The sequence below is a fragment of the Glycine soja genome, chromosome 18, assembly GCF_004193775.1.
Source record: "Glycine soja cultivar W05 chromosome 18, ASM419377v2, whole genome shotgun sequence".
Taxonomy (NCBI): domain Eukaryota; kingdom Viridiplantae; phylum Streptophyta; class Magnoliopsida; order Fabales; family Fabaceae; genus Glycine; species Glycine soja.
In genome coordinates, this window is record NC_041019.1 from 2,818,115 (window position 1) to 2,842,444 (window position 24,330).

At 31.4% G+C, this 24,330-nt stretch overlaps 4 protein-coding genes across 7 annotated transcripts; 1 reads left to right on the top strand and 3 right to left on the bottom strand.

The window, feature by feature from the left end:
• Positions 1-1,856: 1,856 nt before the first annotated feature.
• On the bottom strand, positions 1,857-4,728 carry LOC114396389 (tropinone reductase homolog At5g06060-like). Its single transcript, XM_028358325.1, has 5 exons — positions 4,567-4,728; positions 4,268-4,475; positions 3,419-3,635; positions 3,210-3,316; positions 1,857-2,234 (listed from the first exon to the last, which is right to left on the bottom strand). The coding sequence occupies exons 1-5, from the start codon at positions 4,656-4,658 to the stop codon at positions 2,040-2,042; spliced, it is 819 nt and encodes a 272-aa protein (XP_028214126.1). The 5' UTR covers positions 4,659-4,728; the 3' UTR covers positions 1,857-2,039.
• A 1,548-nt stretch (positions 4,729-6,276) lies between these two features.
• LOC114396390 (tropinone reductase homolog At5g06060-like) lies at positions 6,277-9,677 on the bottom strand. Of its 2 annotated transcripts, none has more exons than XM_028358326.1 (5): positions 9,447-9,677; positions 9,141-9,348; positions 8,423-8,640; positions 7,970-8,075; positions 6,277-6,515 (listed from the first exon to the last, which is right to left on the bottom strand). In XM_028358326.1, the coding sequence occupies exons 1-5, from the start codon at positions 9,563-9,565 to the stop codon at positions 6,405-6,407; spliced, it is 762 nt and encodes a 253-aa protein (XP_028214127.1). In that variant the 5' UTR covers positions 9,566-9,677; the 3' UTR covers positions 6,277-6,404. The 2 variants fall into 2 exon arrangements, with proteins under 2 accessions (XP_028214127.1, XP_028214129.1); XM_028358328.1 differs by having other exon boundaries at positions 8,423-8,637; positions 9,138-9,348.
• Positions 9,678-11,690: 2,013 nt separating this feature from the next.
• Positions 11,691-14,619, top strand: LOC114396391 (thylakoid lumenal 15 kDa protein 1, chloroplastic-like). The gene is made up of 8 exons (XM_028358329.1): positions 11,691-11,874; positions 11,956-12,090; positions 12,201-12,296; positions 12,562-12,634; positions 12,737-12,798; positions 13,411-13,492; positions 14,145-14,205; positions 14,288-14,619. Exons 1-8 carry the CDS (start codon positions 11,767-11,769, stop codon positions 14,337-14,339), a joined length of 669 nt encoding a protein of 222 aa, XP_028214130.1. The 5' UTR covers positions 11,691-11,766; the 3' UTR covers positions 14,340-14,619.
• Positions 14,620-17,477: 2,858 nt separating this feature from the next.
• LOC114395960 lies at positions 17,478-21,500 on the bottom strand. 3 transcript variants are annotated; one of them, XM_028357828.1, is made up of 3 exons: positions 21,266-21,500; positions 20,203-20,502; positions 17,478-18,705 (listed from the first exon to the last, which is right to left on the bottom strand). In XM_028357828.1, exon 3 carries the CDS (start codon positions 18,631-18,633, stop codon positions 17,674-17,676), a length of 960 nt encoding a protein of 319 aa, XP_028213629.1. In that variant the 5' UTR covers positions 18,634-18,705; positions 20,203-20,502; positions 21,266-21,500; the 3' UTR covers positions 17,478-17,673. The 3 variants fall into 3 exon arrangements, with proteins under 3 accessions (XP_028213629.1, XP_028213627.1, XP_028213628.1); XM_028357826.1 differs by lacking the exon at positions 20,203-20,502; XM_028357827.1 differs by lacking the exon at positions 20,203-20,502 and having other exon boundaries at positions 17,478-18,777.
• Between the last annotated feature and the right edge of the window lie 2,830 nt (positions 21,501-24,330).

Below are 24,330 nucleotides of genomic sequence, written 5' to 3' on the forward strand. Positions count from 1 at the left end.
TTGGAGTACTTTTCCAGATATATGAGCAACCTCAAGGATGATGCCAATTTTAAATTTCATCCCAACTGTGCAGGTATTCAGCTATCTCATTTGGCTTTTGCAAATGATATTATGCTTCTATCTAGAGGAGATATCCCTTCTGTGTCAACTATGTTTGCCAAGCTTCAGCACTTCTGTAGGGTTTCAGGGCTTTCCATCAGCTCTGATAAATCTGCCATATATTCAGCCGGTATTAGGCCTCATGAGCTTTCTCATATTCAGCAACTTACTGGATTTAGCTTGGGTGACTTCCCTTTTAGATACTTGGGTGTTCCCCTTTTATCATCTAGATTAAATGTATGTCATTATGTTCCCTTGCTTTCCAAGATTACTAGCCTGATTCAGGGATGGAGCAAGAAGTCTTTATCTTATGCAGGTAAGTTAGAGTTGATCAGAGCAGTTATTCAAGGAATTGTGAAGTTTTGGATGAGGATTTTTTCTTTGCCGCAATCTGTTCTGGACCAGATCAAAACTTCGTGCCGTAATTTTCTGTGGGGCAAAGCGGATATTGGCAAAAACAAGTCCTTGGTTGCTTGGTCAGTAGTTTGTTCTCCGAAAAAAGAAGGGGGTTTACGTCTTTTTAATCTCAAGGACTGAAACCTTGTGTTTCTTTCCCGTATCCTGTGGGACTTTCATTGTAAGAAAGATTCTCTATGGGTTCGGTGGGTTCACCATTACTATTTCAAAGGGAACGGTGTGTGGAATTACAATACTTCTTCATCAGATTCAGTTTTGATAAAGAAAATCATTCAAATAAGGGACTTTATTATCTCGAAGGAGCTAAGTACGGAAGAGACCAAAAAGAGGATTCAATCTTGGAGCACCAATGAACAATTGCTTGTTGGCAAAGTCTATGAATACATTAGAGGTGTCAAGCCTACTGTTAGTTGGTGTTCTGTTATATGGAACCCAGCAATCCCCCATAAAATGTCTTTCATTATGTGGCTTGCTAAAAGGAACCGACTACTTACTCTTGACAAAGTTATTTTTTTGAACAAGGGTTCCCTCTGCCTTTTATGTTCAAATGAGGCTGAGTCAAATGCTCATTTGTTCTTTTCTTGCAGAAAATCTCTCCAAGTTTGGGCTCACATTCGTGATTTGACTCCTTTTCGCAGACGTTTTACTTCTTTACAACGCATTACTGACTCTTTAATTAGGGGCAGATTCACATTAGGTATTCAAGGAAAATTATGTTGTTTGGCTATAACAATTACAATCTACTGCATTTGGCTGTCTAGGAACAAGCTGATTTTTGAAGATTATCAATTTTCTGTAATAAAGATTATTAGCAAGATTAAGTTTCTTATGTATAGACAAACACACCTGTTGCATTTGTTTTAGTATTTTGATATAGGTCTTCTTGTATTAGGGAGACTTTTGATTTTCTCTAGTTGCAGGATATGCCCCATTTATTATTGTATCATTTTGGATTTAATATAATTTACATTTTTAAAAAAAAAAGAATACACGTGAAAAAGTTAAATCTAATTAATGGCACGCACTATGGGCTATTATTATTGGCAAAACGCCTCATGGCTTGTTAAATTGTTATAAAAATAAAAGTTGCTTTTTTAAAAAACGAGTGTCTTTTATGGCACAATTTAGAACCAAACTGGCCATATATTCACGGGCTAAATTCAGAGAACCAAACTAGCCATATATTCTTCAGCACTGTGTTTAGTATGCATGCATGGCTAGTGTAAAAGTTTTTATATGATTAACTAATGAGAAATCATTTTGTATAAATTTTAAGATAATTTACAATAGCCATGTATAATTTATTTATTCTATTATAAAAGAAAAAAAAACATCAAACCTAGTACTATTAAATAGGATGTTCCATTTATTATATAAGTTGTTCATATGAATTAAATAAGGCCATTCATTTTCATATGCAACTAGAAGGGAGAAAAAACGAAATTGACATGGCTTGTCACACACATGTTGAAATCAAATGAGAATCGTTGTTCTACTCCCACAAAGATGGAAGGAAAGTAATTTCAGGTAATTCTCATGCTGGGTTGAAATCCATTCACCGTTAATCCTCCATCAACACAAATAACCTGTCCAGTGATGTAAGAAGCAGCAGGCAAGCAAAGGAAAGTCACCAACGATGACACTTCTTCGGGTTCTGCTATACGTTTAATCGGAGTTCGAGACATAATATCATCCACAAACTTTTGGTCTCTCAACAACTAAAAATAAAATAAAATAAAGAAAGAAGTTGGATCAAACACATAGACGTCATAATTTTAACAAGACAAATACCAGCACTACGTTCCTTAACACACTCTTTTGAACATATTATTCATGTTGTACTTCTATCCTTCAGTGGAATAAAAAAGTATTAGTCTTTAACTGCACGTCTAATTGTGTTCTATTTTCAAAATAAACCAAACATACAATTGCCAAAACTAGTTCAAAATATCTGCCGAACTCTACCTCTAGTTCAAACTTCCATTGCCAAAACATTGAATAAAAATATTTTCTTGACAATGCACACGTCCATCCTCCCAATATAATAGGCATATAATCTCCAAGCAGAAAAAGTATAAAACTCTGCCAGGTTAGGTAGGGTCTGTAAGTATTGACTTCAAAACCTACCGTATGGCAGGCCTAGAGTACTTAATTTAAAGGTGAGTCAAGAATTTATAGAAACAACAAAATTAAACACGAAACGGTTATCTTTTATGTTAGACACAACCGGAATAGATTCTAAAAGAATCAATGAGTTGGGTTAGGTAGTGGTTTAGTATGGGGAGATTTTCATCAATGAGTCATGAGCAACCAACTATATAATTGAATCTAACACCACACTTTAGTCTAAAATCTAAAAGTTCAGATTTATGGGTTTTCTCCTTACTTATATAATGCTCAACTTTTTTAATTTTATTCGATGTGAGATTTCAAATCATATTATAGTCCAACAAGTTCTGATATTGGGAGTTCATAGTATATGACATGTAGTTATTTTGGTGAAAGTTATCATGAATGTCATTAAAATCTCTCTCTCTCTACAATTAGTTTAGTGCTTCTTAACAAACATTTTCCCAATCTTGCAGGACTTGGATGGTTCGCTAATGTATTGTCTATCAAGTAATATTGTTTTTAAGGCTTTGGTAGAAAGGAAAAGGGCCAAGAAAAATAAAAGTAGGGAACAAGTAACTTACATGTTCTACAAGTGGGGTTCTGGTTGCCCATGGTACAACACAGTTGCTCCTTATGTTGTCTTTGGCCCATTCACAAGCCAGGTTTTTTGTAAGCTGATTAATTGCAGCTGAAAATTCAGTGGACAAAAAGTTAAAATTATCTTAGTTTGTGATAAAAGTTGATTAATCACATGTATACGAAGGAAAGACTTGATGAGTATAGCACTCACCTTTACTTGCTGCATAAACAGCTCCAGTACCCAAGCTCACCACACCAGCAACAGATGAAATAAACACAATGCTTCCATTTTCAGATGCTTTCAGAAGAGGATATGCAAGTTGGCACAGATGGAATGAGGAGTCTAAATTAACTGTCATAAGCTGTGAATATTCTTCAGCAGTGTACTCAATGGTTGGCTTTCTAAAGTTTGTTCCAACATTGTTCACCTAAAATAAAACAAAGTCAGTGATGGAAGCTTATGATCTCAAATAGGCAGCATTTGCACACATTGTTCAGGTCTACCAAATGAAACGCATCTAGCTATAACCAATGTACTTGTTACATATATCATCAATGGTTTTGGAGGATAATTAACTAGCTCCCTCAAACAAATTCAATAAGCTATATATTTAACCGAGAAAAAAGTTTGTTGTTTACTTCAACTCTAAAGATTGATCAATGGATAAATTAAGAAAATAGATGTAGTAACTGTATGACATTTAAGGTGTTTTGGGAGGACAAGTCTTGTATGTTGTTTTGCTTAAACAAATTCACTTACATAAGTGCTTTTAGTACTGCTTTTCAATCAAAATGAAAGTTTCACCTCGTTAATCTAGATTGACCTTTAATGGAAAGCTTTATTATGCAGGTTATCAAAGTGAAACTCTAATTCTGATTGGAAAACAACATAAAGTGCACCTATAATAATTCTAATAATATGACATTAAATGATCATGTACAAAAGTTTTGTAAAAAAAGTGAATTAAAAAATAAACTTTAGATCTAATACTACTAGTACATAAATTTGTAAATACAATCAAATGAAATGTATAGCCTTAGCATTATGAGTAGTACTTACATAGATGTTAAGCTTGCCATTCAAGATGGAAGTGACTTCCTCAATGAGCTTCTCTCTCTGGGATGGTGAGGACACGTCACACACCGACCCAGTTACCTGAAAGCCCAGACTCTGCCACTCTTGTAAGCATTTGTTGAGCTCTGTTTGGGTCCTGGAGCAAGTGTGCACAGCAGCGCCAAACGCGGCCAAGTCACTCACTATGGCGTGCCTGAACCAGAATTTGAAATGAAAGAATCAGAACAGAGCAAAATGAATAATAATCACAAAACAGAATGTGAGAAGGAGAGAATGATCAAAACCCGATCCCACGGGTGCCGCCGGTGACGAGAGCCGTCGTTCCATTGAGAGACCATCTTGCTCCTCTGTTAATGCTGCTTCCTGCTTCTGCCATCTTCCTCTGTTTTTTTCTTTTTTTTCTTTTCACTCTAAAACGCCTTTGGAACTTGTTTATTCAAGTTGACAAAGTCTTCGCCCCTTGATTTATGTTATATAATTAATTAAACATTTAATGATTTAATTAATATATTGCATAGAAAATGATTGAATTAATTATACATTTAATGTGTTTTTTAAGTGCAGGCAATTATGTTCGTCCAAGGTCCATGTCTTGACTAGATCCAGTTAAGCCGCCTGAGCCTCCATTGAAGCACCCTATTTTTTTTTTTTATATATATTTTAAAATAACAATTTTAATTTAAATTATTTGATAGTACCGGCAAGTTATTGGTTCGTAGTCTTGAGTTTGATTGTTACAGATCCAAAAAAAAAAAGGTTAAAAAAAGATATTTTACTAAAAATGATTAAGTAAGTTTTCTGACAAAAAATAGTTATCAATAAAACTGATTAATATTGTTATATTTTTTATATTCTATTATGGTAAATATTATTATATTTTTATATTTTATTATAATATATTATTTATTTAATAAAATTATACTAATTTTAAAATGAATTTAATTGCAATAATAACATCACCAAATCCAACAAAATCCATTCCAAATCTGAAACATCACTAGAGCTCTCACTTCCGCACTTTGACCGTCGCCCTAGCGGATGAGGATTGGGATTGTTTGTGTTGGGGACAGATATTTTTCAGTTTGCAAAAAAAGATGATGAGCTTAATTAATTGTGTTAGAGTAATGTGAACAAAATGATATGGTGTACATGTAATTAATGAAAATTTCAGAGGAGATTTATGTAGTTTTTTCTAATTATTATAAAATTATCACACACGACACATTATAGTTGGATCACCAAGCAAAAACTCTTTGTATTTGCGTTACTATTTGCTGTTTGAAAATATGTATATATTGTTGCGAATTATTAACAAAATTTTATTACTCATTATTCAAAAAGTTATAAGAAAAATATTTTACATTTACTTTGAGAAAATGAATATAATATATGGTATGATGCATAAAAAATATTTTAAGGAAAAGGATTGTAATGAAATCATACATTCGATTGAAGATTAACTCTTTTGATTTTTACAAAAATAATTATTTTTTATTATTTTGTATATATATTAAATCAATTTATTTTCTTTTATTAGAAAATATTAGTTAAATTGATCTTAACTTTAAGTGGTTTTTATGTTATATATAAAAATTTATATTGATTTTTACTTCTAAATTTAATAACAAAAATGTTAATTGAAGTATATTTATTTGTGAGTAATTATAGTATATTTGAGTGATTATGTCAATAATATAAGTAAAGTTATAGGTGACAAAATAGGCTATCTAGCTAATTTGGGTTGCAGGCTATAATGGATTTAGCCAAAAAAAAACATATTAAATTTGGGTCTAAATAATGAAATCAAAATTCTGTAAAAGTTCATTTTTTATGGGCTTAGCCTGCATTTGATCATTATTGGATCAGGCTAAAACCCATATTTAATTTGGACTTAAAAAACTTAAGCTCGAGCTCAAATACTAATTACATCAATTTTGTCATCTTACATCCGCTCACACCTTTTATAACTTATGAGAGTTTAATAAGACCACCGATTCTCATAGACAACTAGAAAGGAGGGAAAATGAAATCAAATGGGAATCATTTGTTTCACAGAAAAACAGTAAAGTAATTTCAGGTAATTCTCATGCTGGGTTCAAATCCATTGACGGTTAATCCTCCATCAACACAAATAACTTGACTTGTCCAGTGATGACACTTCTTCCGCTTCTGCAATGCTCTTAAGAGGGGTCCGAGACAAAATATCTTCCACAAACTTTTGGTTTTGGAACAACTACAAAAAAATAAAACAAGTTAGATCGAACACATGGACATCCATAATTCTAACAACAGACAATTAAGATGGCTTTTGGCACACACAAAATGAAATGAAAAGAAATGGTTCTATTCTTCATATTCTAGTCTTTTTAGTGGAAACAAAACGTATTACTTTCTAACTGCAAGTCTAGTTCTGTTCTATTTTCAACATACACTAAACATATTGATCTAGTTCAAATTTCAAAATATCTGCCAAAATTTACCTCTGATTCAAACTTCAATTGCCAAAACATTGAATAAATGGATTTTCTTGATAATGCAAAAGTTCATCATCCCAATATTAATAGACATGTAATTTCCAAGTAGAAAAACTGAAAAAATTTTGCTAGGTTAGGTTGACTTCGGAATCTACAGTGTTGCATTCTTAGCAGTACTTAATTTAAAGGTGAAAATAGTCAAGAATTTCAAGAAACAACAAAATTAAATACAAAAGTGGTAATTAAACAGGAAATACTTGATAGTCAAAATAATTCAATAATTCATCCGTACACAACTAAACCTTTTTCTTTATTTGATAACATGTTTGAACTCACCCTTTGATGATTTTAGAAGATATCAGCAAACCACAAAGCCAATAAAGCAACTGCCACACCAATAGACCTTATAGATTCTAAAAGCTTCGGTATGTCAGGTTAGACAGTCGTTTAGCATCCAAACTTTAGATTATGTGCATGTTTGGATTAAAGTTTGAAAACTGAGTTTTGTATCTCAAGTCTTACTTCTCCAAAACTCAGTTTTAAGACAAAATTTTACTCTCAAACATACTTTTAGGAGGTAACCAAACATAACCTAAACTGATTTTACTCTCAAATATACTTTTGAAACCATCCCAATGGAAATCCAAACATGCCCTATGTAAACATTTGTAAAATTGGCTTTGATATTGGGAGTTTATAATATATATGGCACGTAGTTATTCTGGTGAAGTTTAAGATGAATGTCAATTAAAAATCTCTTTTTTTGTATAGTTATTGTTCTGAATAAACTTTGCAAGTTAGTGGAATGTAGTAGATCTAGGATTGAAGAAAACGATGGTGGTGACCACATGTAGACATTTGGATGCCTAAAACTATGTTTGGATGACTATTGGAAATCTGATGGAAGGTGTCAAACGTTCTTTTGGCGAACGAACTATAATGAATCTTTTGCTCTCGATGTACTTTTGAAAGGGGAGGCTGTGCCCCAAACATGCACCAAGTAACATTCCAGCAGAGTAACTGTATCCTGTATGAAACATTGGGTGTGTTTAAGTTATGGGGTAGAGTTCATTAGGTAGTTTGACAAGCATGATTTACACATCGACTGTTAGGAGAGACTCATGTCTTGTCTACCAAGTAATACTTTTTTAAGGCTTACATAGAAAGGAAAACAGGTAAGGAAAAAAAAAAAAAAAAGGAACAAGTACATTACATGTTCAACAAGTGGGGTTCTGGTTGCCCAAGGTACAACACAGTTACTCCTTATGTTGTCATTTGCCCATTCACAAGCCAGATTTTTGCTAAGCTGATTAATTGCAGCCGAAAATTCAGATGACAACAAATATAATTATCTTTGTTTTTTGTGATAACATTTTATCAAGGTTTAATTACTTATTTACTCTATATAACCGTTCAATCTTTAAGTGTTTGTTCTTATATCTGAGAACTACTTGTTTTAGTCCCAACACTTCTTAATCTATTTTAGTCTCTACCATCCAAAAATTATAGAGACTAAAATGAATAAAAAAAGTGCATGTGTAAAAACTAAAACGAATGGTTTGTAAGTGTAGGAACTGAAACATAAGGATTCTAGAAGTAATTTTTATTAATCTCACTTGAATGAAAGAAAAGACATAGTGATTAATGAGTACAGCACTCACACTCACCTTTACATGCTGCATAGACAGATCCAGTACCCAAGCTGACCACACCAGCAACAGATGAAATGAACACAATGCTTCCCTTTACAGATGCTTTTAGAAGAGGATATACAAGTTGGCACAGATGGTAACCAGAGTCTAAATTAACTGTCATCAGCTCTGAATATTCTTCAGCACTGTATTCAACGGTTGGCTTTCTAAAGTTTGTTCCGACGTTGTTCACCTAAAACACAAAGTCACGCATATGAATGCTTAACCAGTGTTACTGTAAAGAATTTATTGATGAATATCAAGTGGAAGGAGACTACTTTGAAAGCGAATCATTCTTCATGCACACATTGTTCAGGTCAACCAAATTAAACAAATCTAGCTATATAAAAATGTGCTTGTCAGTTGCCACGTAAATTCAATGAGCTATATAATTACTAGTTTCTGCTTTGACACGGATTATTTATCATTTGACACAGAAGAAAGCACGCAGTTTGTAATATATTATATTTTTCTCACACCCCTCTCCAGTTACCATTCAAATTTCAAAGATTTATACATAAGATTTTAAATAAGTCTTTTTTAGGTGAACCTAGGGTACCCCTAACTGAGAACAAGAATTAATCCGTCAAGATAGTTAGATCCATTTAAAGGGTTGAACTCTCCTAACATATATTAAGCTTATAAATAAAATGTAACGCAATGCATTGCCTTAGCATTATGAGTAGTACTTATATAGATGTTAAGCTCAGTACTGAAGGTGGATGCCACTTCCTGAATGAGCTTCTCTCTCTGGGGTGGTGAAGACACATCACACACCGACCCAGTAGCCTGAAACCCCTGAGTTTGCCACTCTTGTAAGCACTTTTTGAGCTCTGTTTGGTTCCTGGAACAAGTGTGCACTGCAGCGCCAAACGCGGCTAAGTCATTCACTATGGCGTGCCTAAAACATAACACAGTTTGAAATGAAAGAAAGAATGAGAATAAAGCAAAAGCAAAATGAATAATGATAAAAAGAGAGAAGAAGAAAATGGTGAAAACCCGATTCCACGAGTGCCACCAGTGACAAGAGCCGTCATTCCATTGAGAGACCATCTTGCTCCCCTGCTGCTTTCACTCAAACACGCGTTTGGAATTGGACCCTGCACTTGCTTTTTCATGTGCACAAAATGTACACCTTGATTCACCACTCTGGAATTGGTTTTTAAATGCAGGGTATCTTCGTACAAAAACCGTGCTTTGACTTGATGCTGTGCAAGGGAGAAGGTTTGCATATTTCTCTCTCACTTCAAATGTACATGCACACTACCTACTCAACCTGATAACAAGCCCAAAATGCAGACAATGATTCAAATCAAAAAGTTTAAATTGTAATTTTGATTCTTTTATTTTTTTTTTAATTTTTAATTTTGATTCCTTTTTGAACTATAGCATTTGGTGCTCTTAATTTTACAAAGTGAGGATTTAGGTCTATTTACTAGATTATTACCTAATAATTACTATTAATAGAATTAATAGATTAATTATAAACAATTTTTTTTATGAAAGTTAAATATAAATGATTTAAAAGCAAATGATTATTAAAAAAACTAATTTTTTAATTAACTTCGTAACTCTATTAATCATAATAATTAGTAAATTATCTAACAGATGAACTAAAATTTTTAATTTATAAGATTAGAAGATTAGATGTTACAATTAAAAATTAGAAAAATCAAAATTGAGAACTTAAAAAATTAAGAGATCAAAATTATAACTGAACCTAAATTTTAATTTTATTTTAAGATTATTCATGACATTAAATAGTTTAAGATGTGTTTAGTGTTCAAAGGCTTAAATATATTTTTTGTCCTTTAAATTTGGGTAATTCTTTCTTTTAGTCCTTTAAAAAAGAATTTATTTTTATTAGTTCCTCATTTTTGAAAAGATACTTTTAGTCCATATCATTTTTTGTGTTAATGATCTCATAATTTGTGATGATTTGTCATCATCAAAAATATATTTTTTAATTTAATTTCTTTATAAATAATTTGTGACAGTTTAAAACAACCTGAATATGTTAAAAATTGTGATAATTCTACATCTATCTTTTTATTTTTCTTCTTTAAAACAACCAAATATGTAAAAAAAAAAATCACCAAACTATACGAGTCAAATATTTTGACAATTTAAATCACCATAAATCATTTTTTAAAAAATAAATAAATTTTGATGGTTAAAAATTGTTACGAATTGTGAAATCATAAACACATGAAACAAAAAGAGACTAAAAATAGTTTTTTAAAAATTTGAGAGACTAATAGAAATAAATTATTTTTTTAAGGACTAAAAAAATTATTATCCAAATTTGAAGGAATAAAAACATATTTAAGTTTTGTTCAAAAGATAAGTTTTCAACCAATGAGTATATATTATTTTGTTGATAGCTCAATAAATGCACTCACTTTAATGGGAAAACAATTATATATCATTAATAGACTTCATATTTAATTATGAGTAAAAAAGAAAATTAATACTAGAATAGTACTCCTTTGTGTCATTTAAGGTTAACCAGTGCCCTAAGGGTATTGGTTAAAGAATTTGAAGTAAAAATATTTGTATTAAGAGACAAAAAATTGTATTGTTTATAATTTTTTTACATTCTCCTATGATTTGCACAATAAATATTTTTCTCCTTTAATTTTTCAATCAATGTCATAAGGACAATGGTTAGTAAGACCTTTTTTTTTATCCTCTTTTCTTCTCACTCCACAATAAATGCATGTGTGAAATAATTAAATAAGTAATGATATAATTATACTCCTTCTTTCCCATAATAAGTATTGTCATAGGTTGTTTTACCCATACCATGAAAAGCTAATAAACAGATGAAAAAAAGTGATAATTTTTTAAAATTAACCTTATTAAATTGATAAAAGAGAATAATATTAATATTAGATTTAAAAACTAAAGTAACACTAACCATGACATTGTGGAAAAGAGCAATAATGTTAAAAATCAAATGACACTTATTTTAGAATATTTTTTCCAAATTTAACTTATTTTAAAACAAAAATAATAAAAGAAAAATCAACACTTAAACATAAATAGAAGTAATACTATATTTCTTATTATTAGAAAAAAAAAATATATTACATTTTATTTCAAATATATAAGAAGGAAATTAGTATAAGTTAACTCTTATCATATTGTTAATGTTGAAATAACTTGAAAGTATTAAGTATATCATTATTATTATTATTTTCAACAAAAATAAAAGGAGATGATATGATGATCCTGAGACCGAGCAACATTATCCACATCCACATGGTACCTATGACACTTTGCCGTCGTGAGTTGCATCTGCGTGTGACTGCAAGAAATGGCTCTTGTTCTCAACGTCTCATTGTGTTCCATTTCTAAACCCCATCTTTCTCTCTCAACCTCCAATCCCAACAAAGCTTCTTCAACTCTTCCTCTTCCTATTCTGGTTCGTATACTATAATGCTTTTCTCTTATTCAACAATTCCCACTCTTAGCTCCCTTTGCTTCATTTCACTCATCTTCACAGGGACTTAAAACAAAGCAAAGTCTCCAACCATCTCAGAAACTCACATTTTCATTGGGTGAATCAGTGGCTGGTGCCACCCTCGTTGCTCTCCTCTCTGCTTCTTTCATCTTTGTTGATCCCGCACTTGCATTCAAGGTAATCAATAAATAACTCATCATTTTGTAGTCTATAGATGAGAATTTGAACCCCAGTTATTCAAGTTGAATTTTTTGTGGGTTGATGAATGATGGGTATGGTGAATTCAGGGTGGAGGGCCATACGGGCAGGAAGTGACAAGGGGACAAGATCTCACTGGGAAGGACTTTAGTGGCAAGACTCTGATCAAACAAGACTTCAAAACGGTGTAACTTTATTTGTTTTTCCCTTTTTTTTTTAAATGAGTTTAATTTTGATACATTGTGCTTGTAAAGAATTTTATGCTTCTAGATATGATTTTAAAGTAATAGTTATAATAGTCAATAATCTTATCATGACAATGCATAATTGGACAAAATTCTAATTAAAATCTTTATTAAAATTAAGTCTATTTGAATTTTGATGGTGGGGTCAATCAAATGTGTGATTTTGATCTAAATTTAACTAGTTGATTAACCTTGACTGTTGCAGTCCATACTGAGACAAGCCAATTTTAAAGGTGCAAAGTTAATAGGTGCTAGCTTCTTTGATGCTGATTTAACAGGTTTGGCCAACACTAAATGTTATAATAATGAATGTAAGATGCACATTAGAATGCCGTTTACCATTTACATTCATTCTCTTCCCATCTGTTTTTTGTTGTCAGGTGCTGACCTTTCGGATGCTGATCTTAGAAATGCAGATTTTTCCCTGGCAAATGTGACAAAGGTAATTGTTTTCCTGTATTAATAGGGTAATGGGAATTTAATCGAATCAATTGTCCAAGCCTTTGTTTGTTGTGTTGTGTATTGTACTCAGATCAACCCAAAATTTTGCATAATCGCAGTGACTAAATATAGGGCAATTGTATGAGTGGGGTTAAGAGAAGAGAGACTTAATGCACAAATTTCTCAACCATCTGATCAACTGTTTCCTCTCCCTTTACTATAAATTTTAAATATAAATGTTTCATATAGATGAGGTGAAAAGTTACAAAGTGACCAAATAGAGATATGAGGGATATCATATAAGAGTGAATGCTGATGAATCTAAAAAGAAATCACTACTAAAGAAAGTGGACTCTTCTGCCACCTCATTTTTGTAAAAATGCTTCACGGTATACAGTTTCTCTCTTTGAAGAATGCAGCTTCTATGATTATTGCACATTGGACCAGAATGGGAAAATTTGCATATGGATATATTCAGATGGGAAAGGATCTGATAATTTGATCATAATAACTTCAAATTTTATTTGAGTCAAAGTTGACAGTGCACCACAGTCCATTGTAATTAACGAATTTCTTTTTGGTTGGCTTCTGCATGAATGATCACTTTCTGCAGGCAAATTTAAGCAATGCTAACTTGGAAGGTGCACTTGCAACAGGAAACACTTCTTTTAGGGGATCAAATGTTACAGGCGCTGGTATTAGTAATATCACTTAAACTATAATGTGCTACTATTGGGCTTTTAAGCGAAATATGGTTGTAAAAGAGTGTATGTATCTGATAATAGCTTTCAACTAATTAAAGGACATAACATTGGTATTGGCTGGTGATTAATTAACTAATCTATAGGTCCACAATTAAAGGCATGTATATTATTGACATGCATTATGCAACTGGTCTTTGGTTTCAATCGACCTATTTATGAAGACTATAGAAGGGTTCATTAGAGAGAAAGAAAAGCAAATAACCCCATTAGGGCTAGCCTAATGGTGGTGGGTTTGGATAATATGCATGACATCATAGGTTCTAACCTTTGTGTGATCATTGTACACCAAAAAAGAGAGAGGAAAAACAATGGGAAGTAAGGTTGTTGGTATATATATATATATTCAAAGAAAAATTCTCCTTGACATGAAGATACAACTGAACCTGAATGTAATGTTAAGAACATAACTAGGCTTATTTACTACTATTACTAATACTAGCTACAAGGAGAAACTTGTGTCTTAGTATTACCTAAATGCCAAGACTCACCATAAAGTGAAGATTTACGTCTTCATTCAAGAAATTTGATACTAGGAAACTTGTGAATTCAATGGTTTGTGCCTTATTGTCTTACTTGGAACCAGACTTCACGGATGTACCACTAAGAGAAGATCAACGTGAATACCTCTGCAAAGTTGCTGATGGGTATGATTATATCTATAAATTATTATGCTTGTTTTATTGGTCTAAATATGCTTAATCTGTAACAAGTTGTTTTTGGTGACAGAGTGAACCCAACAACTGGAAATGCTACACGTGATACATTGTTCTGTAATTAGTATTCCATTGCTGAAAACTCACTACAAGACTTTCAAATGTTTGCATCGATGTAAGCTATTGGTTGAATGCCAACGAATGGTTTCATAGCTAACAAAATACTCCCTTCATGTTGCTGGAATCTTGTATTACTGTGCCCCACAATTTAGATTATTCCAAATTTCCATTCACCACACATACACTTGACAATAAGATTGTGATGTAATAATGCTCGTAACCATATTGTATCATATAGCTAAAATCCTTTCATAAATGGTAGGTATAATAGTACGCTTTGGAACACTTGGAGTTGCCTTGCATAAGTCTTAGATACAATGAAGTGGATTGAGAAACCCAAACATGAATAAGATTGCAAAATATAAAGTTTTTGGTAACCCAAGGTCTCACCGTAATCGGAAAAAAAAATACCTATGACCACGAATCGAACCGTAATTCTCTCCTTGATAAAAATTACCTATGTGACTCATCGTAGCATAGTGGGCTAAGCTAAACCCACTATAATTAACATGTAATTAAGTGAAAATATTAATTTTTTATAATTATTAATCAATCTCAAACATACATAATAATATTTAATATAAACAATATTAATTAATCCGCATCACAAATAATATATTTTCGCAAAGTCCAAATCAATAGAATTAAATTAAATATAATACAATCCATGAATCAAAGAACACAAAAGCATGATATATTTTTCTGACTGATAAAAAAACATAAAAAATGGCATAAAATACCATAAATATTGTATAAGTCATAATAAAATTCATAAAAATAATGCTTAAGTCTAAGCCTAGAATGATTTGAGTTGTATTGATAATTTACGTAATGAAAATATATTCGAAAAAATATAAAATCATTAAAATAAATACATTATCATTGAATCATTAAAGAAGATTTTTATGTGAATGTTTTACAAACATGCGAAAATTCTTTCATGTACATATTCTTTCTTTCATATGAATATGAATCCAAATGTGAAATAATCTTATTTGATGAACACTTTCATAAAGTCTATCTAAGATCTATTAAAAAAAACTTTTATACAAATTAAAATAAAATAAAAATATGTCACCATTAAGACAGAGACCTTATGGTGCAATTAATCAAGAAAATCACGATCGTCGAAAAATTCATCCACCTCAGAGAGAGACAGATCTGAGACAGATGGATGATGCACATCAACGATGGAGAAGAACTACAGACAATCTCTTCAACCATTTCCATAAAGATGGAATCTTCAACAATTGCAGTCCAAACTGCTTTGACTTGTTTGCTGGCTCAAGGATCTAAGTGGTGGAGACTGCACAAGAAGAAGCGTGAAGGAATAAGATATAATGGATTGATGAAGAAGAAAGTGAAATTGGTTAAGGAAGGATTGATGATGTTTATAGCTACATTGGACTAAGTGAAGAATATTTCTGTTTGGAGCGTGAAGGTTGCAGTTTGTTTAACTAGGTTTAGTTACAACAGGGAAAGTAGAATAGAAACCCTACCAAAGTTGGGGGTGTGGGAGAGAGGCTCGAAGGCATGCGGTAAGTTTAAAGGGGCTGTGACACGTGAGGGATGAAGTCAAAGTGTGTGGTATCTACTATCTAGAACTTTCTGTTGGTGAAAGCACGTGTGAAGAGAGAATAGGTTACAAATAGCAGTAAAAAATAACACAGGCTATTAGATTTTAGGTCACACAACTAACTGCATAAGAATGGAAAAAATCTGGCACCCCTCGCAGTTTGTAATCCGACGTGCCACTGCATTAGCTTCATGTGAACAACTCAGCGAGCAGCACCTCAATAAGGGGATATTTTAGTAAAATTACAATAATGTATTTTACCCTCTTAATAAAAAAAGGGTCTTTTTGTTTGAATTTTACATCAACTGGTATGCCTTTTTTATCACGACTTTATGTAGACTTACATGCCGTGTGCTTTCAAGTGACACAATAAAAGTCATCACCAGGTTTTCTGTGAAAATTACCCCTTCTTTTTTTCTTTTTTAAGAAAAAACTAGGCTTTTATTAGACAATTAGATTTATTTACAATATTCCTCTGCTGCTTTTGATTCCAAGAAATTGTATTAATTTCTTGTTTCTTTTCAATAACCAATTTTTCCCTTGCTTCTACTGCCAGTTTTTTTTTTCCAATATTTTGGTTGTACAAAAATTTGAAAGTAAACAAAAACAACTAATTTTATATTTATTACATGCTGGACGAACAATCAACTCAAGGCCGTCTCTGTTAAACAAGAACTTTATAACCAACATGTTATTGATTTAAGCGATTAAACACGATGTTAGATCAAACCTTATAAATAAATAAAAACGGGATCAAAAGAAAATATTTTATTAAAGATAATTAATCAAATTTCTTATTTCTCAATTAAGATTAATCATCAATTGATAGATACTCCATGTTGATATCATATTAAAAAAAAAAAACAAGTTTTACAACAACACCCTTTGCAATCAAGGAACCACTTTTATATTATAATTACAATCAACACCGCAACTTATATAGAAACATTATTCTCAATTTACTCTGAAAGAATTAATTCCCAACATGTTTTGAGCTTCTAGTTTATACCACTTGATAATTTTTCATTAACTTTTTTTTATAAAAATACCAAATTAACTGATTCAGCACTTGATAACTTTTGTATTAAATATAAATTTAACTAATTATATTATTAAATCATTTAATCTTTGTAATTGTGCATATCAAACTCTACATAAATTGGTCATTTACGTAATACCAATTAACTTTTTTCGTATGAAAATTTGTAAACTTAATATATTTTATAAAAAAAAATCATTTCAATGGTTAAATTGGTTTCATATTCTATGAAAATATAAAGTACCTGGTTTTCATATTATATGAAGTTATAAAGTACAGTAAGTACAAAAATTTGACACTTAATATCTCCCTCTTATACCCAAAACACATTCATCATAAATCTCTTTTATAATTTAGAAGAAAAAAACACAAACTCAAATTCTCTTCAGATACTCTAGCAATGAAATCATTGAACAACACAATCTTCTTCCAGCTCAAACTTATAAGCCAGGAACTACATCACACCTCACATACTATGTTTTTCTCTTCTTTTTTTATCTTACATTTAGCAAGAAGCAAGATGGGCTATTAAAAAAAATATGCACAACAGTAAATTTTATTTCAAGCTCAATCGTTCAGAATCCTTGGGAAAGATGGCAAAAATATTAAATATACTTATAACATTTAATAACCGACATGTATTCATGAGCATCGGGAAAGGTAGAAGGGTGAGGAAGAAGGCGAGCCAGGATCAATGATAATTCAAATTTGACCCATTTGCAAGTCATGGTGGAGGTGTCCGCCGCCTCCGGACACGGCGAGGTCTATTATCAGAGCCTCCATCTGAAGATTCGTTTGCATCATCAGATCCAGATTGTCCATCATAATTTTCCCCCCAGAGTGTAGTAGTGGGTCTCCTTATTCGCATTTGGAGTGTGGTACCCCTGGACATGGAAGCAGGCTGAAGAATGAGGAAAAACACAGCCAGCAGACCACCATCATCTATGGGGTCATCAACCCCAAATGAAGTTTGAAGTGTGCTAAGGAGGTCGCCAAGATCCCTCTGGCGCTCCAACCTCCTCCAGCTACGCTGACGCTCTGGGTCTACCGCAGATGGGCGCTCGAGAGGATGTTCAAGTCTTGCATGGTTCCTAAGATCTGGGTATGTGCCACTGAAGTTGCAAGTCTCACAAGAACAATTCCTTGATTTTTCATTCATGAAATGACGAGCCGCCTCCACTACTTTCCACTCTTTTATTTTCCCTCTACATAAAGGGCATACTAACTTTGATTTTGCATCATTTTCGCAGGATAAGGCTTGCATTGTAACCAAACCCTCACTTCTGTCTTCTGGCACATCAATTCTACTTTGGACAGTCCCCTCATTTCTGTCTTCGGGCACATCAATTCTACTTTCAAAAGTATCTGAAATTTGACCTTCTACTTGAGGAATGGTTGATGAGGTGTCTGCAAAAGACTTGCAGAACTGATCAAGACAGTTTGAGTGGCGATAACTAGTGTTGCACATGTAAGGGCGGCATCCCTTCTCGTGGGATGAACATATGAGGAGAACTGCATTGTGAGGGTGTTCCATGCACACTGGACACCTAGCTTCTTCCCATTCTTTAACATTTTCCTCTGACTCTTTAAGAGAAGATCTTCCAACACGACTAGAGCTGCTAGGGTAAGGTGAGGCTCTGCTACTTTCATGTGACAAAGACCTATCCCTTCTCTCCTTTGGCATTTTGAATTGTCAATATTTTAAAAATACACAAAGTCTCCACCACCCAGAGGAACAATCCAAGCAACTAGGAACCTACGTACAGATAGCATCAACATGAACAAAACTGAATTGGACATCAAAACTCATGTCAAACACAACAGACATCTGTGCAAAAAAAAAAAAAAAGATCATCAATGAGACATCCATGTGTAAAACAACAGAACCTAAACGACATTTATCAGGCCGTGCATAATTATTCCACACAGACAAATCTCATTTCCAAAACTTGATGTAAATCTTGTAAGTAGGAAACGTTATCATTAATATAACTCCATGAGAGAACTTAGTTTATGAAAAATATATTAAGTTAAGCACACAAGACCTTCAAAATAATGCACCAATGTAAGCCGTTGCTTGAATGCTAATGAATGATTTCATATCTAACAATATCCTTCCTTCATATTAATCCATTATTATCATGGACCAAATCTATTGTCTATGACTAGCCAAGAGTAGAGACATCTTCATAATTCCAAAGCTTATCATTTCCTCCTAATTTACAAGTCACTTTTGCAAAACTTGATAATAACCTTCATGAATAATAACTTTTTGAAACAAAATCATTAATGTCATAGTTTATAGCAATTCAAATCAAAAGGGTTAACAAAACTAGTATAGACTTAATAAATAAAATTGGAATAATACAACATTCTTCACATCCCTATTAGAAGAGGGAGTCTACTAAGACTCAGTGAGGACACCTCAAAATACACACATGCATACATGTAAACTGTAAACATTCAAACAATTATCCTTTTTCATATCACTTTCTCATAACACTGATTATTTTCATAACTTTTTCAAAGTAAAATAGTTATGTTCTCACTTCTCATTAAAATTTGACAAAATCCAAAGCATCAATAACACCATTACACCAAAATAGTTATATATACTATAATGAATAAGTATATGAGTCCAAACTAGAGATAAATCTAAACTGACCAAATTATATCTAGGGCCATGCCTCAATTGGCAAGCTCAGCCTAGCAAGCATAACATGCTTATCACAATATAGGGTCTGTTCACCTTCACCCTGTAATTTCAGAAGAATGCCAAAGGATCCATTTGCCCAACGGTTTGCTAATGGATTTGTTCACCCAGTAGCTTAAATAAATATACCATATGCACACAAGCTATTTATTTCCTTCACTGTGGTAAAGCAGATTATGCCAGTTTTATTCTCTCTGTTTCAGCAAAAGTGGGTGTTCTAACATAGAACCCATATAGAAATTGCATTCAAACAAATCCCAGACAATAACATGTCATTCAGCATATCACATTCCAACAATTTCATATCATATTTCTTCACATTGTTACTAGAACACAAAAACTTTGCAAGTACACTATTCTCAATACAAATTGAATAAAGAACTGATATTTTTATATATCATAGACTACACTACAGCATGCAAGTTTTAAAATATCATAAGAATCAACACATCCTAATACATGTAAATTTCAAATTGTAGCATAAAAATTGAAAACCTTACTAAACTACTCCACTTTTATCCACAACTGGGATTGACTTACAATGAAATAAATTCTGATATTTTACCACCAAAAATAGATTTTCTAAGCTTTCCAACAAGCTCAGGATCACACAAATTGGAGTTTCTTTACCCAACTTATGATCCTTCAAAGTAGACTGATTTACATCAGAATTCAGCACGACTATGGTCTGCATTTTTATGCACCAGGAGCAATCCCTGGGCCTGTGGTTAAAGAATTCTGAAACTTAATGGACCAAGAACTTATTATCTTTCAAACCCCACTGGTTCAATCAAAAACAATTTTCCTGGCTCAAGTTATGAGCATTCAAATTGGACTTAGCTGCATCAAAATACAGAACAGAATAGTCAATTTCACGAAATTATGGTTTGCAGGGAATTTTATAGTCATCAAGACATTCTGAAAATTTCCAGAATCAACTATGTAAGCTTTAAAACAAAATTGGTTCCACTTCAAAATCATATGTATGAATCAAGTTATTCTCTCTTAAAGTAGGCTGACTCATCAAAACTTAAAACAGACAACCACGTTCTCAAATTTATTATGAATTTCGTACCCAAGATTGAATGTTGAAAATTTCCAGTTAGATACTTACAACAAAAACGTCCCAACAAATTTTGTTTCACCCAAAACCAATTTTTGCAGCTCAAATTGTCCTCATTATACAGCAGCTATAGCAGAAATTTTTTGCAAAAGCTTAGTCCATTTCCAACTTCAAATCAATGCATAGATCGATATGGTTTTAAAACTTGCAGTGTCTACTATCATAATCCACACTTGAAACACAATTTATCTCATGATTTGAGGGCCGAACTCATGTCAAACACTTCGTGTCTGAAATTCTCTAACTTTCTTAAGTTTTCAAATTTCTTCAATCCTCTTAACCCCTCTTATTGCAAAACTAGATAACTCAATCCAATAGCTTATTTACCACAGAAAACAAAAGATTTCTCCGCGAGAAACACGATTCCCTTTCAAAACCCTAGTTTACCAAAACCAAACTCACAGAAGCAATTCAGAGAATCAAGGTGCACAGATTAAGAACAAAAGCAGGAAATTGAAGTTTGAACAGTAAATCCCTCACCTCTTTGATCTTCTTCCAACTCAAATCCGGAAAAAAAAAAAATGGAAGTGCTGAAACCCTGAAACGTCTGATACCGTTGAGTTAGTCTCGTTCTGCTCTTGAATTTCTTCAACTGAGACAAACGCAAGGGAGATCTTGATCTATCTTCCTCTTTTTTTCTTTGCGTTTTCCCCTTTTCTTCCTCCTACTTCTTCTTCTTCTCCCTCTCCTCCTTCACTTCCACGTTGGAAACCCTGTGATAGCTCGTCTTATATAACTTTCATTATTTACTCTGTAGGGCCTTCACTTGTCCAAATTCCACATGACTTTGCTTCTTTTTCTTTCAAGTTTTCCTTTTCTCTTTCAATTTTTTATTTAATAAAGCAAAGAAAAAGAAAAATATATAGTCATTCCATACAATAGATTTTTTAATTTTTAAAATAATTATTTTAAAATAATTCAAATAATAATTTATGAGTAAATAACCGTGATAAATCATTTTACACTGTAGTATATAACCATTCAACTAAAAAAAGTACTTTGATCCTTTTATTGTCAATTTAAAATATTTTTTTATTTATGGTAGTAAGTGTTAAGTATCATTTTTCTGTATTTTCAAAACATTAAATCTTATTTAATATTTTCTTTATAAAATATTAGGAAAAAAGGAAAGAAGATACTCAGTCAAAAAAACAAAATCATTATTATTTATTTAAATTATATTATATTTACTTTTATTTTATATATTAAAGTATACAACTTAAAAAGTGAGACTTTCACTTTCTTCATTTTCTTAATTAGACATGTTGAACACATTCTCACTTTTTTTCATAAGGATGTGCATTTTACATATCAGTATTACATTTCAAATTAGAAGATGAAAAAATTCTCTTTCAATTTATTTTTATCTATATACTATGAAAACTTAATTTTTCTTAATTATTTGTTGAATTCAATCTATTCTATCTACCTCTATAATAAAATTAAATTTAATAATATTTTTAATCAAATTGTTAATAATTAAAAATAATTTTATATCATTCATTATTTATATAAAGGTCAATGTATCAAAAAATTATTTATTATAAATTTAAATTATAATATAATCAATATATTAAAAGTTATTTATTTGATATGAATTTTAATTATATAAACAGATATTTATTTTGTAAAATATACAGGTTAAAATACTAATTAATACTATAATAATATTAATGTAGTATTCTTTTACATCTACCGCCATAAGGAAAGAAAAAATATGTATGACAATTATTCACTGGGCAATCTTTGAAGTTGGCACTTTGCAATTTGTCATCTTGTTGAAGTCTTGCAATGCATCGGCCACAATTTAGACTATCCCAAATTTTCATTCCCCGTATACTGATACCTAACAACCGGTTAGGGAAAATGTGATATTAAATTCAATGCATTTACTGTTTGTGATTTTTCATATTTTTTCTGAGGGGGAAAAATCATCCATCCCTTCCCTCGAAAGAAGAATCCAGGGTGTGCATGCATATTGCATAAATTGTATTGAGGAAATAAAATTCTGGGTAATGATTTTTTTTTTGGGGTATGGCTGGATAATGATCTTATCGGCATAGTACATCTTCCTAGTATTTGCTTTTTTTAAAAAAAATATTAATTGAGTAAAATGTTAAATAGGAAATTAAATTCATTTAATATTAATATTTTGGAAATATAAATAATATTTAATATTTACCGTATTTAGTAATTGGGTGAATTTATAGGAAGAACCATTATAGTACGATGTAAACTATTCCTGTAAAAAAAAAAAAACTATTCAACTTTTGAAAACAAACAAAAAAAATCAACTTAATAATGTACAATCATCAAGTTAATGATTTCTGTTTAAGCTTATTGTATATTAATTCAATTCAAAATTATGTAATATAACGTCTGGGAAAATAATGAACAATAAACACAAAAATGAAAGTTTTCAGTATAAGTGGCTAATTTTTCATAAATTTTAAATTCAGTAAGAAAATAAGTAAAATTTGATTAAAAATTATTTTTTTAAAGAATTAAACTTAAATACTATTAGAATAATTTAATATTAACTTATACATTATTCATTTAATTTGATAGAGTCAGCTTTAACGAATAAGACATTTGGTTATGTACTACGAGTTAAATTAGCCTTAAATGAAGTAAATTACCACATAAGCATATAACGGGTACATATATATAAGACAACGATTGTGTATAAAGACTTAAATTCTAAACTTACATTAACTACTTAATTCGACATAGCCAACTTTAACTAATAAGACATTTGACTATGTAGTACGAGTTAAATTATCCTTAAACGAAATAAATCACCACATAAGTATATAACAGGTGCATGTATATAAGACAACGATTGTGTATAAAGACTAAATTCTAAACTTATATTAACCACTTAATTTGACAGAACTAACTTTAACCAATTAGACATTTGACTATGTAGTATGAGTTAGATTAATTTTAAACAAAATAAATGACCACATAAACATATAACGGTGCATGTATATAAGACAATAATTATGTATAAAGAATTAAATTCTAAACTTACATGAAAACAATAAAAGTGCTGGAAGTAAATCAATCCAACTCAAAAAACAGAGTGAAAACACAAAAAATAGTAGCTATAAAAACTCAAAAAGCACAAGAAAAAACTTAAGTTCAGAATACAAAAAACCAAAACATAATTAAGCATCGAATAAAAGCTGATCATACTCACATGAAAAGTCCAAAAAAGGATTAGAGAATGAAAACCCCGGGGCAATTGATTAGGTAAGAAAAGAATATATGTATGGAATCACAAAAATTAGAAACTATTTAATTTAGAAATCATTTTTCATATTTAATACCTATTGTGAAAAAACAACTTTTATTTAGAACACATTAAAAGTAATGAAATTGTTTCATTACTAATTTTACTATCTTTTTTTTGTTAGAATAAGTTCAATAGTCAAATAAATTGAAACAAATTATCAATTCCAAAAATTAAAAGTAAAATCAAATCAATCAAATTTACCCATATCCACTAAAATCCAATGATTGTTTAAACTCCCATATACATG

Excerpts from the sequence above, each read along its gene's own strand:
- LOC114396389 (XM_028358325.1), bottom strand. The coding sequence starts at position 4,658 with ATGGCAGAAGCAGGAAGCAGCATTAACAGAGGAGCAAGATGGTCTCTC. Across the intron at positions 4,476-4,566 it reads GGCGGCACCCGTGGGATCGG|GCACGCCATAGTGAGTGACT; the intron begins GTTTTGATCATT and ends ATTCTGGTTCAG. Across the intron at positions 3,636-4,267 it reads ATGGCAAGCTTAACATCTAT|GTGAACAATGTTGGAACAAA; the intron begins GTAAGTACTACT and ends GTTTTATTTTAG.
- LOC114395960 (XM_028357826.1), bottom strand. The coding sequence starts at position 18,633 with ATGCCAAAGGAGAGAAGGGATAGGTCTTTGTCACATGAAAGTAGCAGA.
- LOC114396391 (XM_028358329.1), top strand. The coding sequence starts at position 11,767 with ATGGCTCTTGTTCTCAACGTCTCATTGTGTTCCATTTCTAAACCCCAT. Across the intron at positions 12,297-12,561 it reads TCAAACAAGACTTCAAAACG|TCCATACTGAGACAAGCCAA; the intron begins GTGTAACTTTAT and ends TGACTGTTGCAG. Across the intron at positions 14,206-14,287 it reads CTCTGCAAAGTTGCTGATGG|AGTGAACCCAACAACTGGAA; the intron begins GTATGATTATAT and ends TTTTGGTGACAG.
- LOC114396390 (XM_028358326.1), bottom strand. The coding sequence starts at position 9,565 with ATGAAAAAGCAAGTGCAGGGTCCAATTCCAAACGCGTGTTTGAGTGAA. Across the intron at positions 8,641-9,140 it reads GTACTGAGCTTAACATCTAT|GTGAACAACGTCGGAACAAA; the intron begins ATAAGTACTACT and ends TTTGTGTTTTAG. Across the intron at positions 8,076-8,422 it reads GTCTATGCAGCATGTAAAGG|TGCAATTAATCAGCTTAGCA; the intron begins TGAGTGTGAGTG and ends TGAATTTTCGGC.